At 47.6% G+C, this 19911-nt stretch overlaps 1 protein-coding gene across 1 annotated transcript; it reads left to right on the top strand.

Moving 5' to 3' along the window:
- The first annotated feature begins 1101 nt into the window (after positions 1–1101).
- LOC116447233 (2-hydroxyacylsphingosine 1-beta-galactosyltransferase-like) lies at positions 1102–13927 on the top strand. The gene is made up of 6 exons (XM_032116195.1): positions 1102–1231; positions 7589–8436; positions 11070–11209; positions 11383–11459; positions 11840–12059; positions 12984–13927. Exons 2-6 carry the CDS (start codon positions 7591–7593, stop codon positions 13297–13299), a joined length of 1599 nt encoding a protein of 532 aa, XP_031972086.1. The 5' UTR covers positions 1102–1231; positions 7589–7590; the 3' UTR covers positions 13300–13927.
- The last annotated feature ends 5984 nt before the right edge of the window (positions 13928–19911 follow it).

Raw genomic sequence — 19911 nt, 5'->3', positions numbered from 1 at the left:
ATCAGCTGTATGGCAGCTGGCCATATAAGCACCAACATATTGGAAGTAGAAAGAATAGGCATAACTGAAAAACCCTGTATAGACCTACTTAAAATAACTGAATTCTGTATCCTCTTAGATTTCTTCCTCTATATGTGCAAGGAAAAGCAGCTTGCTGATAGGTAGGGCCTTGTGGAGATCTTGAGTGCTGTAATGCTCAATTTTACCCCTTGCACTATGGTTCTGTGGAAAGGGTGGGATGATGCCCCACGTGCATTGGGCTCTCGGTTGCTTTGTAACCAACACTCTTTGCCACAGCCTTCCACCTTGAATGTGATGCTGTAGAAGATGTAATACTACCTGAAGTTTCAGCAGAGGATGCGAAAAATGTCATTAGCTTCGGCGGAGATCAGCACCTCACTGAGCAAGTGCAACAACTGTTGGCATGGGAGATGCTTTGTGAGACTCAAAGTGATGTGCTTGACACTCCTGGGATAAACTGCTCCTTTCACAAGATTTTGCAGCTGCTAGACACGCTTACCCCCTGCAGTGGCCTGGGTCACCGCAACAATTTTGCGGCTGCTAGACACGCTTACCCTGGATCTCTGCTCACCCTACATCTCTGCTCAACAGCTGTCCTGGTGTAGAGGCCTGGTTTCCCTGTGCTACAGTGGTGCAGTTACAGCTAAGGTTAGTCCTGGAAATGGACCAACAGGACATCCCCCTCTGGTGTGTGCTGGAACACTGTTCCTCACATCTCGATTCCTCTGTGCACCTTTCCCTTTTCCTGTCCTGACTACCGTGTTCCTATTGCACTCTTCTCTAAAGGGGTCGGGGCCCTGGGGGCGTCCGGGCAGGGCCCAGTAGCGGTCACGGGAGACTCTGACAGCGTTCAGACGCACTGGCCGGGCCGGAGGCACAAGCTGCAGCTGACGGGCGCTGCCCCGCTGCCTGTCGAGCTGCCGGAGCAGCAGGTTCGGCTCTCCCTGCCCTCTCGCCCGGTGCCCCCTCTCGCCCCGGTCCCCCCTCTCGCCCCGCCTTCGTGCCACAGCGCCGGGCTCGGCTTGGCTCAGCCCGGGGTGCGGCCCGTGGGCCGGGGCGGCGCAGCCCCGGCCCCACCTGCGCCCGCCGGCTTGAAAGGGGAAGGCGGGCAGCTGGTGGCTGCGTCTCTCCCTTCCTCTCTCTCTTCCCTCCTACTTCCCGCACCGCCGCGCCTCTCACTCGGGCCGCGCTCCGGCGGGACTCGCTGCAGGTGGGTGCTGGCACTGCGGCGGGGGCGGGCGGCAGCTGCGGCCGGTGCTTCTCGGCCCGTCCCACCGGGGAGGCTTCTCGGCTTCGCAGCGGCGGCGCTACCCCGCTGCGGGCCGTGGTGTCCTGCCCGGCTGTCGTGCGAGGAGGGTCCCTTCGCCCTGCGGCGTGGCGGGGTCGGTGGGATGCGCGGGCGGGGGCTGCCAGCCGCGCTCATGGTGAGCGCTGCAGGGCTGGGCTGAGCTTGCTTGGGCTGATGGCAGAGGCACCTGAGCGCTGCCCGACCGGGGAGACGGGGACAGGGACTCGTTCTGAACTCCCAGTTGTCAGCCCGGCCCCGGCTCTGCCCGGACGCGGGTGGGCAGCCTGAGTTGCTCCAGCGAGGCTGCTGATGGGCGCGAGTTCAGCGTCTGCTTTAATGCGCAGGACCAGAGCCTTGGCACATGGACACGCGTTCAGAGTGCTTTTGTGTAACTTGCTTCATCTTCCTTTAGAAGATTACATCTCAGGAGTATCTTCCATCTCCTGTTCTGCCTCCTCTTCCTATGCAACCCTCTTCAACCTCTGTTTATGGCAGCTCAGCCAGGTCTCATTCCTCTGGCATGCTCAGAGCCAAGAAGCTCTTTGGTTTGATTGTGGGGTTTTTTTTACATGAGGGCGTCAATTGTTTCATTGAAGATAAGACTCATCCCTAGCTTCTCTACTCCTGTAACTCTGTCAAATGTGATCAGACTTGTCTGTCAGGCCTTTATCAGTCCCCAAAGCTTTCTACACAAGATTTCACAACCTTCTGGAGTGTTTAATAACTTTTCTTTTAATGTGTCGCTTCTCTGCAGAAAGAAGCTGAAATGATGAGGCAGTAAATGGGAAGATTCTTTTCTTCCCCTCTTGACTGCTTCTCTAAAGTTTGGTGCACCTGTATCTTCCCAGTTTTCTCTGCAGTCTGAAGAACTTCTTTAACTTGACTGTCATACAAACATAACATCTTCTTAAGACCAAATAATGCACTACCCTGTCATGTGCTCTCACTTTGAGGTCTATGGCTCACATGACTGTTTGGAAATGGCCCCAAGCTTTTCTTTCTCTTTCATCCAGGGATTACAAATAATGTTCTGACTTGCTTCCACACTGCAGACCTCAGACCACTCATGAGGAGCACAGTCTCAAATCAGCTGCTTCTGTCTTGCAGCCATGTTGTAAGCAAGAGGAAAAGGCTGTCCGGAAGAACTTGTTACTGCAGAGCACCCTGGTGTCACAAACCATCTCTGTTCCTTTCAAAAGACAAACAGGAAGCCTGTGGATATGGAATGGGGGAAATCTCACTTACCACCTAGACAGATTTAATGTATGATGAGAGGCCAGGTGGGGAAGCAGATGTGTGATGTCTGACACCATCCCCCAGTTCAAGGTCTTGAAGATGTGTGTAGTTTCAAATACTGTGACAAGCTGAGACCCAGGTCTTTATTTCTTTTCTCAGTTGTTATGGACCAGTATTTCCTTTAGTATCATGGTTCCCTGGCAGTGATCTATCGTCTGGCAACCTCCTGCTAGCCCACAGATTCCCACCTTGCTGTAGAACTTCCTCCATATAATTCTTAATGAGACAGGAAGGATGTTGAAGATGGTCCAAAGGTCCAAAAGTTAGGAACTGTTTGGGGACTACATCAATCTTTGTCCAAAACAGATGAGCCAGAGCACTTCTGGTGCTGTTTTGTGGCAGCAGTAGCACCAACGTGGTGAAAAGTATAAATTATTCTGATGCTGACCTGATCACTGCTGTGATTGTTCCCTTTGGTCCTTTGGGGATCTTGATTTCCTTCATTCTCTGTGTTTGTAATGGGCTGCCATGAATATGTAGCTAGGAAAAATGCTAGAAAGGTATGTTGTTTTGAGCAGATCATCTGTGCACTATTCAGTCTGTGTGCAAGCAATATTTTAAAAAACCCTCAGGGTTGTAGGCTGCCAGGGGATGCTTATATCTGAAGGGGAGTTTTTTTCTTTATCATTGTTTTCTCTACTAAAATACTAATGCTAGTATTGGTGTACTGTAATACTAATATTAGTATACTGTAGTCCTAATACTAGTGTTTTAATGTTATTTACCCAGGTGACTCTGGTTAAGCCAGAGTCTGCGATAAACCAAAACCAGAGTACAGAAGCCCACCAAGCAGTGGGCTAGATGTGATTGATGGTTAAATTTCCCTATTTCAACCTGTGCTTTGTTAAGTTTGCATTGTACAGTACTGTATCCCCTAAGTTTTTACTAGGGATTCCCCATGGCAGCTCCTGCTTGTAGTGCAATATCCTTTTGCAGTGACAAAGTTGCTCTTGGAGCTGCATACCTGCCTGTTTTCACAGAGTCTTGGCTTCCATAAATTAGCTGCAGCTAGGCTTGCTGTCAACCTGATGGTAGCAGATGGTCCTGGTTTTTCTGGACCATACCCAACAGAACAGGCAACTTCAGTATCTTATTTCAGGAAGAATTTATAGCATCCAGGTGAAGATATCTTTTGCTTTTTGTTTTCAATGAATTCTGGTGCTTTGTTAACTCCTGAGAAGTTTGCAGTGAACACATTCCTTGCTGTGGGCGAGACCTTCACAGAGACTAGGATGCAGGAGGGGAAATAATTCAGCCCCATGTGCATGGGCTTCCAGGTCCTAGGCAGGAAAGAAGTAATATAAAAAAGTGGAGGAGGGGGAGATATGTAAATGGCAGTCCTTGCATTTCAGCCTGCTCGCTGCCTTTTCTTTGGGGACTTCTTTGCCTAGACTGTTTCCTGTCAGAGGTTTTAGTACTTCAGCCTAATAAAAGGCACCTGAATTAAATTAGAGCTGTAGCTGCTCAGTTATTCCACTTAAATTGATTCGTGTAATTTTTGATCAATACCAGAGCCATACCCTGTTAAACACGTTAAACAGGGCAAAATCACGGGACAAGTTTCATCCCAGTAAGAGGTTTCTCAGGGGCATTTCAGAGGGCTGTGCTCTCTCTGCTCCCTTTCTGCTGTCTCACTTTTCAGTGTCAATGCATTGCTGTCGCTTTGAAAGCAATCTCCCAGCAGCTGAAGGTGGCCAGGTGTGCAGGGTAGGGGAAATGTTGCTGCCTGCAGTGACAGTCTTGCTTCCCACTGCAGCAGGCTCTGGTCCTGCTCTACTGAGGTGCCTGCTCTTCCCTGAATGCTCCAGCAGTGAAACATTTGTGGCATGGGTTTTTCTGACAGTTCTCTTTAACCCTTACTCTGGCTGCCGGTGTTAACTGTGATGTTAGGGGCATTGCTCTGTGTAAATCAGCCAGCTGGCATGGTTCTGCCAAGCACTTGTCATGAAAACAGGGAAGGGTCTAATCTCTCTTTACAAGCCTCTTCCACTTGTAGTGGCAGGGTTATTTTTGCAGTATTTATGTGATGTATGCACTATACCAGGACTTCCAGTCCACAAACAAGGAGATGGTTCTGTCTACTCTGCTCTCAGGCCTAGTGTGGGATCTGTCATTTACTTGGATTTTGCACCTCTGTCAAGGCACAAGCTGTGATTTCACCTTCCCAGGGAATCACATTCCCATGCCCAGGTGTTTGAAGGTTTCTATTGAAGACTACCTGCCTGCAGTAGCTGAGCTCCAGTAGCCAGAGAGCTGTGCTGGCCACAGCACCTGCCCAGGCTGCAGGATCCTGCTGCAGAGCTCCTGGAGCAGCTTTGGGTCAGTAAGAGGTAAACCAGGGAGGTGAGCAGCTGGATTTTGAGCCTTCCCTCATCTGGGCTGTTTAGCCCTTGTCTAGGTCTGGGACTTCCTTCCCCTTTGCTATCAACCTGAGACTGCAACAATGACTAGTTGCTGAACAAGGGACAGAGAGCCCTTGTGCCCTTTGTGCTGGTAGTTAGCCTTCATCATATCCCAATAGCACTAAAAATCAGGGATCTGTCTGGTGTATCCAGCACAGTTCTAGGGCTGGAGGTATGACCAGGGTACGTCTCCAGGCATGGACAAAGCAGAGATTATCTCTGGTGATATTGAGCTGGAGCAGGAAAAAAGGTCTCTTCCTGCAGCCTGGCATCCTCTCACCTCTTAGCAAGGTTTACAGCCTCCCTTGTTGCTTGGACAGGGAGAAGAGGTTCCTGAGCCAGCACCTTTAGGGATTGCTCCTGATTTTGGAAGGGATGAAACCACCAAGAGCAGTTTGCAAGTCTCACTGTGTCAGCATCTGCCCCTAACCTGAGGGCTGAGATTGACAGCTTACTTGTCATTTGGATTTTGGTAGTCCCCAGGGGGTCCTGGCTGAGCTGAGGGTCTCAGCAATGTCTGACACATAGGTCCATGGCAGAACACAGTTCTTGCTGAAGATGGGTGACAAATTTTTTCTTTAAAAAACTATTCCTTTTACCCAGACTATTTCTTCATCTTTTACTTGTTGCCCAATGAGAAAACACCCTACCCACATATAAAACCTCTTCTACTCTTCTTGGCATACTTATGTGCATGTATGACCCATTAGGTGCCCCAGGACAAGCCTATACCTGCTTCTGTCCTTAACTCCCTGCCATCCCAGAGGAGATCAGCAGTACACAGCAGCCATCCTTCCCATGTTTCCTGGAAGCGGCATGTGCTCCTGGATCTGCTGTGAATGTCATAGCCAAATGCTTTACCTTCCCTGGTGTTGGGCAGGATAAGTTCCCTTTGGGCCTCTTGGGTAATCTGAGTACCAGACCAGCTTTGTGGGCTATAGCTCTGTTTTGACCAACACTTTGTCACAGGCCCACCTGTTTCCTGCTGTTAGGGAGGCAGGATGCTGGGCAGATCCTTACTTTCCTTGCAGAGCTTATGCTTTCTTCTCTCCAGCCCATCACCTTTGTCTACATTCTCCTAGAGCTTTTGTTATGTGGGTCCAACTACCCCCTTGGTGTCTGTTAGCTTTTCTCATGTTTCTCATCACATGTGTGGGCACAGCCGCACAGTTGACCCTGGGTGGGAAGGGTTGGGAGTCCAAGCACTAGCAGGAATTGCCTTTGAAACAGGATAGGGTCCCAACCAGCAGCTGCTCTGTTTCTTTCCCATGTCCTGTCCCCATATGGGACAAGAAAGCAATGGAGGAAGAAGAGAGCAGTTTTACTCTCCCATGTCTGCGCCCTTACTTGCTTAGTTTGGCCAGAGATAGTCAGCTGCTGAGGGTAGTCTGAAGATTGTATTTAGCAGAATCTTGTCTGTTAATTTCTTTCCCACATCTTAATTGATCAAGCACTAGTGGAGAGGCTGTCAGAAAATCTTGTACCAAATTCCACTCTACCACGTCCCTGCAACCCCATCAGGGCTTAGTGTGTGGGGGCCATCCAAAATCCACTTCTAGTTGTTCCCCTTGTAACTTCTTCCCCTTCCCACTGCTGCTTCCTAGCATGTCTGAACTGGGTTCCTGCTTCTGACTATTCCCAAATAATTATCACATAATTCTTCTCCCAAAATAATGCTAGGTGTGGGTGAGGCACGTTCGTTTCCAGTGATGTAGCAACATCCCTTACACAACAGAAATCTTGGGTGTTTCACCAAACTGAAGAGGGGATGACGGCTTTAGGAGTGTGACTAAGGGGCATCAGTGTGCCATAGGTGTTGCATGTTATCTCTGGGATTGCTTTCTGGGTTTACCTTTTTCTAGTGGATGAGTATCCTGGCACCTGCTTTCCCTTGCCAGCCCTTTCCCCAGAGCCTCCCATGACTGATCCATACTGGAGCAACTCTCTGTCCAGACTGTTGCTGTGCTCTCTGGGATTGCAGTTCCTCTCAGAGGGTCCTGCTGTGACCTGGATTTGCTCCCACCCTGTTTGTGCTGAGCAAGGTGCCTTGCCAGCCATGTGAGGGCCAAAGCCAGAGCATACCTCTTGGCATTCCCACCAAGCTCTGCAGGCCTCCCTGCGATCTTACACAGACATCAAGGGCTCAGAGAGAACCAGCTGTTCTGGCTGGACAGAAATAAAAATAAAATCCAGCTGAGCTGGTTCTGTAGCGGTAAACAGGGACTGAGCAGCAAGTGTCCCTGCTGGTGCAGTGACCCAGCAGAGCTCCTCCAGCCACTCACCCTCTGTAACTCTGTGTGAGTCAGTCTGCTAGTTTTTGAGCCTTAGGAGCACAGAGAAGAGGTGTTCTGGAAAACTCCCCTGAAAAGACCCTGATATCTGGCTTGGTCTTTTTGTGGCTTTTTTTTTTTTTTTTTAGGGCAACACAGGGTAGATGGGGATGGATGTTCCCCAGTGAAGAACTCCAGACTGCTCTTTTTTCCCAGCTCATGAGCTTCTGGCTTGCAGCTACAATTGCAACTGTTAGTTGTTGAGTGCATGACAGAGATACTACATTAATGGCATGTTTGTCTCCTTGCAGTGATGAAGATGATGAAGGTGCTACCGTGCCCTGCTGCTCTTCTTTTCCTAATGACTACATTCACTGTGGAGCCATGTCACTGTGCCAAGGTGCTGATCATGCCCACCATAGTCTTTGACAGCCACTTGCGAGTCTTCATGCGGGTGGCAGAGGCACTAAGTGACCGGGGCCATGACCCTGTGCTGCTACTTCATGAAGGTCGGGATGTGGAAACCTCCCTGCCTGGCTTTCGTGTGCAGAGGTACTGGGGTATCTTCAGCACAGAGAGTGCAGATGCCTGGGTGCAGGAGAAGATAAAGCGTGTCTTTCAAGGGAAGATGACCTCTCTGGAGGTGTTTTCATTTTTGGAGAAGTACCTGGAAAACTGTGACCTAGTACTGGGAAACTCTACCCTTCTGCAGAAGCTCCAGTGGGAGCACTTTGACCTGCTTTTGGTGGACCCCAACGAGATGTGTGGATTTATCCTGGCCCATATCCTACAAGTCAAATACTCTGTGATTTCCACTGGTTTCTGGTTCCCAGCAGAGATTGGTGCCACCTCCCCCATTGCCTATGTCCCTGAATTCAACTCCCTGATGACAGACAGGATGGGCTTCTTTGGTAGGACGTGGAATCTCCTAGTCTACATAATAACTCGTGTGGCTACAAAACTGGTCATCCTGCCCAAGTTTGAACGTCTCATGGAGAAGCATAGGGTGGTGCCTAAGACATCCATGTTGGACCTTGTTCATGGAACTAGTCTTTTCTTCCTCTGTAATGATGTGGTGTTGGACTTTCCCCGTCCAACGCTCCCCCATGTCGTTTTCACAGGGGGGATCCTCGCTGAGCCTGCAAAGCCCCTTCCAGTGGTAAGTGCGAGAAAGCTTTGATCTATGATTGCACATTAACTGGGGAAGCTACTTACTACAGATCTTCTTTGGAAGAACCTTGTAAAAGTTCTGAAGCCCCAAGAGTCTGGAAAGCTGCTGTGTTTTGGTGCTTGTGGGTGCATCGAGGAGACAGAGAACACTGAGGGCTGTCAGGCTGCAGGGAGGATGTAGAATTAAGTGGTCCACTCTGAAGTGGGATTTGGCCTCACTGTCCATGTAAAATGGTGTGTGGAATTCCTAAACTGAAAGTGTTGCCCTTGGGACTTGATCATGAATAGTTTGTTTGCTCCTCTGCTAAAGTGGAAATGGGAAGAACAATTAATCTTCCTTGTTTCATCACTGATATATGTTAATCCAGAGTTTCCTCCTTCACCCTATTTCTCACAGAGCATTTCTGCCCTTGAACTTGTAGTCTTAAGAAACCACAGGGGTGAGCTATTCTTGTTCCTTCATTAAATTCAATGCAAAATCCCAAAGTGTAGAAAACTGAAGGGTATCATCCCCTTTTTCTCAAGATTCAGTCCTGAAAACTCTTCTCAAGACTTTCTCCAGCCTATGCCTCACTAATCCCAGGAATAAATTCAGAGGGACAAGCTCCTAAAGCCTCTGACTGAAGACAGCATTGGAACAGAGCAGGGCTTACCACTTTTACAAACATTGAGGGGAAATAAACCTGGATAATAAAACTTGGGCAGTCAAGATGTCCTGGTGTCCTGACTAAGGGCCTGAAATGGAGACAAGATTTCAGCTTCCAAATTATTAGAGACCTGTGGATGTCAATATTTTTCAGTTAAAAAAAAGTGAGATCAGGTGCCTTAAAAAGAAGGTCTCCAGATGTGTCTGACTGCACGTCAGCCTTGCCTACATGGCATGGCCTGCAGGTAATGAAATGCACGTAGGGTGCTCCAAAAGCTGGGTCAGAGGGTAGCTGCCTCACAGCTCTTGCAAAATGCTGGCTTGGTCCAACCTGGTCACATACACACCTGCCTTATAAAGAAGGGAGTTGTTTGCTAGGGCATTGCTCATGTGCTTCACAACTTCCAGAACAGATCCCAGGGCAACTAAGGAAGAATGATGGAGATAAGTCTGGAGCCCTGCAATAGGTGGTGGCTGTCATGCTGGCAGATAGGCATGTCTGTGTCCACGTTATGGGATGCCAGCAGAAGAGAGGGCCTCTGTAGGTCTAAGTGTATCTTAAAGAATGTCCCATCTGAAATGGAGCAGGGTTATGTAATTAAGATGTTTATTTCCTCCTATTTGAAACACTATGATTTTGAGTGCTTCTAATTAGGACTTGGTTAAATATAGATAATGTATTTGAGAGAAAGTGAGAACATTTGGTGGTCAACCATGCTTCCCTGGCAACTTCAATGCTGTTTCTGAAAGTCAAATATTATGGCCCAATTGTAATGGATAACATAATCACTTGGTTTAGGAGTTGCTGTACTTTTATTCAGAAAAGGAAAACTAGCACTTTCTCTTCTGTAGCAGTTTCAGTGGTTGTACTGCTCAAAGGATGTGAAACTCAAAAGAATGGAGACACCAAAATATCTCTGTTGTAAACTTTTTGATTCTTGGATTGTTTTAGGGCACTCTAAGTATTTCTGCAAAGATAGGCTTGCATCTCTGAAGCGTACAACAAAGGAGAAGTATCCCCAGAGAGTTACACTAAGATGTGCTTTGTAACTCTTTTGTACTATGATCCCCCAACTTTTTTTATTTAAAAAGATTTTTATTAAACTTCCCTAAAATGCCCCTGACTGGGATACATGGGAAACTTGAAGCAGGACAGAACTCATAATGAGAAATAGACTCAGCCCAGCCTGGCATAAAAGGGAATAGTCCATGTTTGCCCCACAGCAGCTGTGGTTGCTGATTTCTTCTCCCTGCTACCTTCTGGGTTTGGTTGAAAAAAGTACACACTCTGTTCTAGGTACAAGCCTGTTTATGTAGCATTACAGGTAACCTCTAAATGAAGGACAAATAACTGTGGGTTTTACTGGATCTGTAGCTACCTCTCTGTCCAGTGATCAAAAACTAAATCTGTTGCCTGCAAGTAGCTATCGAGGATGGGTGGAAGTCTCCTGTCAAGATGGCAAGACCTTCTGCCACTTCCAGGAGAGTTTGTAGGAACTCTCCAGCAAGATTATGCTCCTAACTGTGTGATGTTTTGTCTGTTGTATCAGCCTGCATCTAGAGAGCCTGACAGTCATCCTGTCTTAGTGGTGACAGGAAAATAGCCCTCCTCTTTTTACTCCAATTTCCTTCTGTCCCCTGGCTGTTCCTATGTGGGCCCTATGTTTTCAGAACCTTTCTTGTCAAAGAGTAATTGTGTTACCTCCAATGAAGGAGATAATGCTATGAAATGCAAGTTTTGGCCACCTCCCTGCAAACTCCCAAGGCCAGCAGGTGCTCAAATAATTTCTGTCTGGCTGGGTACAAAAATCACAGTGGTTTTAGAGTTCATTGCCTGGTGAAAACCGTGTAGCTTTGTGCTCCAGGTGGATTTGGCTTCATCTTCTCTGGGGACAGCTTTCTACTGACAGAGGCAAGAATGGGAAGGGCCTTTCTGCAACAATACTTCAAGGCAGCTGTGTGTGTTTTGCCCACAGGGTCTGCGTCTCTGGGTGGAAGCAGCAGAGGCGGGTGTCGTTGTTGTCTCCTTTGGCATCGGGATCCGAGCTCTTCCAAGCGATTTGGTGGAGAATATGGCTGGTGCATTTGCTCGCCTCCCGCAAAGGGTGGTGTGGAGGTGAAGAGGGAATGGGATTCATTTTCACTTGAGTTGGATGAAAAACAGTGTTGAGGGGTTATTCATTTCAAATCACAGAATTTGCTTTCTGTCTCTTGGTCTGACTGAATTTATTATTGTTCTCTATGTGTTTCTCTTCCCCTTTTTTCCCCTTCCTCTGTCTCCTCCCACAGATATTTTGGTCAGAAGCCAAGAAACCTGGGTGAGAATACGCTGATGATGGGGTGGCTGCCCCAGAATGACCTGCTAGGTAAGGCTGGGTTCTGTGTATGTGTGTGCTGCTAGCAACATCCCTGGAGTTTAGCCCAAACCACAGCAAAGGCATATAAGGATAACAGCACCTGTGTGGGTCTAAATCTGTTGCTTCTCGTGTGTCTGATCTGTACAAAACATGATCCTCACCTAACACCTGCTTGAAGCTGCTTGGCTCCTGTCTCCCTTCTCCTCCAGGCTCTACTCAGCATTTTTGGGCTGCCGAAAGCCCGATGTATTCCCGAAGGGTAGCATCCTCTCTGCTCAGCATGCCTGTTTTTCCCTAAAACATGCATCAACACTGTGTGTTGAGGAACCCCCTGGTAGCCCTGTTGCAACATGGAAGGCACTGACTTGCTGCTGTTTCTTTACCTGCAGGCCACCCCAATGTGAAAGCCTTTGTCAGCCACTGTGGGATGAATGGTATATTTGAGGCAATTTACCACGGTGTGCCAGTGGTGGGCTTTCCTTTCTATGGGGACCAGTTTGACATCATGACCAGAGTGCAGGCAAAGGGCATGGGTATCCTCATGGACTGGAGCAGAGCAAAAGAAGAGGAGCTTTACCAGGCTGTCATCACAGTCATCTCTGACCCCAGGTGAGGCATCCAGAAGCATCGAGCTCTTCCTTGGTGCAGACAGTGTGTAGGGACCAGTGTGACTTTGTGTTGACCCCTACACCGGCTGTAGTGGCTTCTGGACCAAGCACAGTTGTAAGCATTGCTCAGCTGGCCAGATGTGTCACTGCCTCAAAATCCTCAGATGCAGTGCAGGAGGAGATACTGCAGCATTTGCTGCTAGAGAGTGTGATCTAGTTTGACTGACTAATGTTCTTACCAAGTTTTCTGAGATACTGGGGAGCAGACCTCTTCTCCTAATGCCAGCCTGTCATAAGGGAGAGTGAGATCACAGCTTCACATTGGGACCTCCCTGGACTTGTCCAAACAACTTCCTGTAGAAACAGACAGGGAACTGCAGGTAATGCTCCATCTGCTCCTTCTGACAATCATATACTCTGCTCTTTCCTAGAACTGAAGCAGGAAGAGAAAAGTGGCACAGGGCTCCTGTTTTCTAACGGGACATGTGCAACTGCTGGTTTTTGAAATGCTCTCTGAGAGCTTGATTTTTTAAATAGTTTATATTTCTTACCTATTAAGAGGTGTTGCAGTTTGGTACCTTGAAGGGTTTGGCCACTCATCAAGTGTGTAACTTTTGCTTGATGCTGGGTGAGGTCTTAGGGTGCAACTCCTCTCAGAAAGTGCGATACACATGAACTCACTGAACAGGTACTTGCAAGCCAAACTGTCAGTGTTGTTTACAAAACACAAAGTAAAATACACTCTGGCTTGTGCCTTCATGGCTGGCAAGTACCATCAGAGTGGCTTCCAGAAGAAGAATGGAAGAAATTTGCCCCTCTCCCAAGGTATTATTTGGGACTTGAAAGTATCACTGGATGTCTCAGACCACTTCTCAGGTACAAAGCTTCTGTAAAAAAGTAAATGTCTTGTCATCTTCCCTTGCAGCTACAGAAAAGCAGCCCAGCACATCTCAGCTCTGCACCTGGACAGACCAATGCACGCTCTCAACAGGACAGTGTATTGGCTGGAGTACATCCTTCGTCACGATGGGGCACCCTACCTTCGCCCTGCTGTCTACGACCTCTCCTTCTATGAGTATTTCTGCCTGGACATCCTGGCTCTTCTCTTGCTATGTCTGGCTAGTATTGGATTTGTTCTCTACAAATCTGTGGTGTGGTGCAGAAGGAAGGGGGCCAGCCCTGTGTATCAGAATGGAAGTTGCATGAAAGGCCACTTCACAGATGAAAAAAAACTGCAGTAGTGGCCAGTGTGTTCCAGGGCATATCCCATCACTGTGAAATGAACTGCTGCTGTGCCAAGAAATGTATGGCATGCAGGCACGGAGAGGGGTGAAAGATCTGCAGGTCTGGATGAGAAGAGAGTGGGGAGGGAGGAGTGTTGCAAAGGCCTGTGTGCACACCTCTGTGTACAGCACCTGTGGGCGGGGGGGTGAATTCAGGCGTGGGTGGGAGCACTTGGCCAGGATGCTGGGAATGGGGCATGGGTAGGTAGACTTCCAGGGAGGAGTGCAAGTTGTTCCCTTTGTATTGCACATTGGTTTAGATGCTGGTGTTGCTCTTCTGGCTTTTTGGATCATGGAGGCTCTGGAGGTAGGAACAGCATTTCATGTGCAGCAGACACCATTTTGCCTCTGCCTTGTTACTAAGAGCCCCAGCAGTTGGGATACCTTTATGTGCAGATGAGAACTGAAGCAGAGCTGTGGACAAGGAAGGGCACTGAAAGTACCATCTACAAGAGAGAAAAATTGGTCTGTTTTAAGTTCTGCGGGTAAATATTGTTCTTCCTGCTTCAGTCAATACTCTGCAATTCTGTTTGTGTTTGAGCTAAATTATTGTTTTTTAAAATAAACTTATATTCTTTCTCCTGTGTGGCAGTTCTCCGGTCTTGGTTTAATGTGAACCTGTGATTCCTGTGACAGGAAGTTGTTCAAGCAAGATTAAAGTGCTTTTTCTCTCTCATTACTGCTGCTATGGTCTCCACATACCCCCATCAACAATTTTTTGGCCTTTCTGCAGGCTTTCGTGCAGTGCCTTCCCTCCTCTGCCTTCATGTGGCACACACCCATGCCCATAGCATCTCCAAACCTGTGATGAAAGAAAAATCTGGGACAGATGTGCCAGGACCACAGGATGAGCAGCCAATAGCTCAGAGAGCTGGTCATAGGCAGTGGGCCATACACCATATTTATAGAAGCAGCAAGCTCTGCCCTTTCTGAAGAAAAAGGAAATGCCTGCTCATTTTGATGTGAATAGACAATACTGTTGCCCCACATGGGACATGGTATGGAGTGATACCTAATGTGTTTTTACTCACCCTGGACTCTAAGGCAAACCTAATGGGTGCAGTTGTACAACCTGTGCACAGCATTGTCTGATGGTCCCACTGCCAGTGCCCCACACAGAGGATCAAGGGCTCTGCTCCGTGCTCCCACTGGGGCCACTGCAGTGCTGGCACGAGTTGGAGAGTAACCTCACTGCCACAGCTGCCCTCGCTGGTGGATCTAGGCTCTGACCTTGCTTGCTGTTCCATGTGTTTCTTTTTCCAGATGAAAGATGTGTTTCTATATGCAACCTGTGAAACAATAGTTTGGCTGGGCTTCTAGGATGCTGTAGGTTGGGATAGTGCCTGTCTCTGAACTGGGGGCTCTTCTGAGGCCAGGCAGTGCTGTCTTCCCTCCCCAACCCTCAGATTGCAGAGGGGCGAACATGACTTTGGACGACCCATCAGCCTCGCTCTGTAGCAGCCCTTTGTGGCTTCATTCCCTCTGAGCTGAGGATGTGGAGCCTAATAGTTCCCAATGGGAGGCAGAGGGAGATCAGAGCACAGTACTAATAGATATTAGGGGGAAAATGGGCATTGTAGGTTAGTAGTAGGAGCACTGCCTGCCTGGCACCTTTCTGTCTGCAAGTTGAAATTCAGAAGTTGATGGGATTTGGGTTTATTTTTAGATAAAAAAGAGATATTGCCCCAAGTTTTCAGCATTCTTGCCTGTTGCCAGTTGCACTATGGTGACCTTGTTGTCATCTCCTAGCAGATGAATTTGGACAAGGGGGTGGAGGTGGGGCATTTTGTCATCTCTGAGGTGGAAGAAGGAGATCATTAATGCTGCCTACGTGAGAGTTTGTATGTTTAGATTAGGCTGAATATAGCAAAAGAGTTGGCAAGCTTGCAGCTTGGTTGGATTGTTTTGAACTTGGAAAAATAAAAAGAGGGAGAGGACAAACACACCATGTTTGCAAACTGACAAACATGTACACCAACAGAGGCACTGTGGCCTGATAAGGACAGAGACCTGCACATTACTTTGTTTGCAAGCAAAAGAGCAGAGAGAAATATTTAGGACCCAAGAGCCTGTGTGGGCTTAAAAAAATGTGAGTCTATTTTCCTATGCTTCCTTCTTGCTATTCACAATTTCAGAAAGAAGTTCAAGCAAGCACCACATGCAGCATTAGCATGTTGTCTCCCATCAGATATGCTCTTAACTTCTTGAACTTCTCATGGCTGCTTTCATTCCCACAGGTATTGCAGAGTTAGGAGGCATGTCTATCGAGAGAGTCAAGATATATATTAAAGTCTATTAAAAAATGATTCCACAATTTGGTGACAACTCCTTCTAATGGAGTAAAGCACTAACCTGCCCAAGGACCCTGTGAGTAAGAAGTGGGCATTCAAAAAGCACCCCTGAAGTAAAGAGTCTTCCCTAGGGAAAGCTGTGTACTGGCTTAGAAATTGTCAGGAGCCATTCTTTAAGTTATAAGGTGGTTTTACAGAAATTTTTCAATATACTCATTATACTTTTTAAAGATGAAGGCTCCTCTAGATTTTCCAGATTTATTCCTGTCCTCTGTAAATCTTTTCCTATTAAACACATAGCTTTCTCTCTTTTCTCCTTGCTATTCTTTCAGTCTTGAATACAGAAGAAAAGTATAACAAGGCCTTAAGCTAGTTATTAAGTTAAATTAGGAATAATGAGTAGCCTGTCACACACAGTAAAAGCCACGGTGGGGGAAGGGATGTAGGTGAGCTTTATCCTTCATGCAGCTCTGCCTTCATCTCAGTCCCTGATCTCTGGGCACAGGGCCTGCAGTTTCAGACTGCCCTGCCTGTCATACGTACTGAGGCACACACGCAGGGCTGTGGTGTAACTTGGAAAATTAAAAAATAGAAACTGTGGTTTATGAGGCAGAAAGCAGGGATCAAGCTTTTTTTTTTTTTTTTTTTTTTTGCCTTCTTTTTTTCCCCCCCCTCAAGAAAAAGTAGGACATGAGTCAATACTTTTCAGAAGACTGAAGAGGCCTCACCCAAGAGCTGTAACCCCAGCTGAGCTGTGCACAGGGCACAGCTGCCTTCTGCCCTTCTATCTTGCTCCTGGTAGGGCAGAGGGATCATGAGCAGGTTCCAGCAACACCCCCAGTCTTGCTGCTGCGTGCAGATCTCCCTGCAAGGGCCCCGAGTGGCTCCAAGTGCGGCAGGGAGGTGTTTGGGGCACGCTTGAGCCAGCTTTTCAGGTTCACCCGGCCCCACAGCTCCTCACAAAACTTCTCTGAGTGAGGCACAGCAGCCCTGTGATTGGGAGCCATCCCGGCTTGGAAACACGCTGGGTTTGCAAATGAATGTTTTTTCCAGGTGATGGCTGCGCAGCTCTTCCCAAACCCTGGGCTGGGGGCACCTCCTTGTGGGAAATAGGGAAGGGGTGAAGCCACACACTCGCATGGCTCCTCTCCTTAGCCAAGTGCCAGTGGCTGCAGCATTGCTGGAGCACGCACTGGGGCCTGGCACTGCCTCGGAGGCTGCTCCCCTGAAGGACTTTGCAACCAGCTCATAAACTACTGCTGCTCCAGCCTCAGTGTTGGCTTTGGAAGGGTCCCCGCACACCAACCACTGGCAGCATCTCCATAGGAGAACCTGGCTGTGGGCTGCAGAAGGGCCGCATCAATTCCGTATCTGGTTTTTCCGGCCGAGTAAGGTGGCGGCACCAAACCGTCAACAAAATGTGGCTAAATAAAGAGGAGCCGTCGCCCTCTGCAGGTGAGTGTGAAATCGCTCCATCTGGCACAGGACAGCGGAGAGAACACGATTTTTACTTACCCACCGTATAGTGACAGTGAGCAAAGAGCACCTACCTCTGTGACAGGAACCCCTTCCCTTTGCCTGTGCATGGCTCAGCATCAGCCTCTCATCTCTGCCTGTGGGTATCTCCCTCATGGCCCCCATGCACCTCTCTGATGCTCTTGAGAGTGTGGGCAATGCTTTTCTCTGATGCTTCCACATAACAAGTATTTCCCACAGAGGAAGGCTACAAGCCAAGCTCTGCAAGTCCCCAGTCCCCAGCAGTGGCCATTTGCCATTGAGACCACTGTTGGAGCAAGCTAGTCCCTCTGTCCCCACCAGGGCCTCCTTGGGGCTGTATCATGGCAAGTGGAACTGCACAGCGATTCCTGAAGGCAGTGCAATGGAAAGCAGCTTTCTCCCAGGTACTCAGGCAAGGCATGATCTCAAAAACCAGAAATGCCCATGGTCCCTTCCAAGCTGTGCTTTTGGAAGGGCTTCCCAAATCCTTGCAAACACCAAGGAGACATTACACACTAGCTGGGCACTATGTCTTTCAGGACAGCTGAGGGCAGCCAATCAGTCCAAATATCTGACCCGTTTCTCAGGATACAGAAAGCTCCTCCCTTCTCTCTCAGCCTCTTCCCTCTCGCTTAGGGACTGCTGCTAAGATGCTTCCCCCTCTCCAGCTGAGTTCACTTACTCCCATCAGGACCACTCTACCTGCTGCTATAAAAGACTCTGGGTGGGATGCAGCTGGGACTAGTTACTTTTTAGGTTCTTACACCTGCTTTCTGTGGTGTCCATTGTAGGAATGGCTCTGTAGCAATCTTTTTAAGGAAAACTTTTGAATTATTTTTTAGTAATACATCTGTGCTAGTGCTATGGTAGTGATGCTGCTGACTAACCTAATCCCATCTCCTTTGACTTCAGTTGTAACCATTTCTATAAGGTAAGTTCTTCCAAGATCAAACCATGTGCTGATGTAAAACTCAGCTATCTTAGCAAAGAGCTTTGCAGAGTTGAGTTTTCTTCTGTTATCGGCAATCCTGGAAAACCAGAGGGATCCTGCTTGATTGTGAAGAGGTGTAAGTGTGGTTACAGTGATATGCAGAACCATTTATCTGTAGTTTAAAGGAAGTTGGTTTTGAGAAATCCAAGATAATATGGAAGGTTGGAAGAATTATTGAAAACAGAATGGTATGGTTAACAAGGCCAACAGCAGCCCTACACATCTGATGTTTGCTCTTAGGACAGTATGTCAGTAAACAGAAAAATAATACCCAAAGCATTATTGAAAACAACACAGATTAGCCTGTGTATCTTGCTGGGGAAAAAAGAAAAAGAAATAACATTACACAAGAACTTGTTGTTCTGCAACACAGGGAAACTTGTTGTTCTGTAACACAGGGAAAATCCTGTGTTATAATGAAAACAGAGTTCATCAGATGCTTTGGATGGAGTTGAACTTCAGTGCCCCTCCTGCAAATCTTTGGGTAAGGTGATCTATCAGTTCAGGCAGTAGTAATGCTAGATTTTGGGCTCTAGGCAGGGAAATATTAAAGGCTATGCCCTGAATCCACCAGTGATCTACATGGACTAGTATTAAGGACAGTCTTTTAAGCTAAGCTAACTGGTAAGGAGGATTGAATGGTTAATTTTCATTAAAACTAAACAGGTAAGCAGCTGAGGGCCTTGGCAAGAATAAAAGACAAAACTGATAAAAGCTGATCTCAAAAACCCTGCCTGTAGTTTGGGCTACAAAGTGGGGAGGAGCTGAAAACACTGCAGACCTTTTGGCCAGCATGGAGACACCTTTCACAGTTGGGTGTTTGGATTGCATCCCATCCACCTTTTGTCAGGACTGCCCAGTAGCAAAAAGAATGAGCACCTGTACTGTAAGAAGAGGTTGGGTCTGATCAGGGAAGTTGGATTACAGTAAGCTTCGTAAAAAATGGGTTGAAAAAAGCCCAAATGCCAAACAAAGGCTTGAAGACTCTTCTCCTTGCAGTCATACCTTGCTAACCAAGGAGTCCTCTGACTGTATTAGTTCAGAGCTGGGTAAAGGAGTGTGGGTTCCCATTATCAGGACTTTCCAAAGAAGTTTCACAAAGGGTTCTCCAAAAAGCTGCAAAAAAGACACAAGTAACTGGTGGTGACAATCCAAGCTTTAGTGGGGATCAAAACAGTCTCAAGGCAGAACCAAGTAGAATGAATGCTCATTAATTTAGTTTTGTTAAAAAGCAGAAACAAACACTTTCTGCTGGGGTTAGAGGAATAGCATTTAAATCCTACTTCTGTAGCTGGGGGGTTTTATAAAGCAAAGCTCTGAGCTTTGATTTTGTGCTCTCAACTTTGTCTGAGGTTGGCGAATTTGCCTGGACTCTACAGTCTTGATAGACTTCAGGCAGAGGAAAGAGATGATATTTTGTGCATGTCTGGTGTTGGTGTAACTTCTGCTAACTATGACAGCAGATTATTCAACTGGGGACTGGAGCACAAGAATGATTAAGTGGAGAGGGGCCAACATAGAGCCATTGGCAAAGTCTGGCTGTGAATGACCCTGGGGCAATTTTGCTTAGTTTAGCAAAGCAGAAGATGCTTTGTGTTTTTGAGAATGCAGAGTGAAGAGCTCTTACACACCATGACCAGTGTAGGCAACAGCTCACATTGGCAATATCATCAATGCAATAATGTTGTTATTGTGCTGTGGTTTATTTTACTCTTATTTAAAGCACAGGACCAGGTCTGAGAAATACTGAATGTTTGTACAAAGTCTATCTTTAATGAACACTTCAGAAAA

Source organism: Corvus moneduloides, chromosome 8 (assembly GCF_009650955.1).
Source record: "Corvus moneduloides isolate bCorMon1 chromosome 8, bCorMon1.pri, whole genome shotgun sequence".
Taxonomy (NCBI): Eukaryota; Metazoa; Chordata; class Aves; order Passeriformes; family Corvidae; genus Corvus; species Corvus moneduloides.
This window is presented reverse-complemented; position numbering and strand designations above follow the sequence as displayed.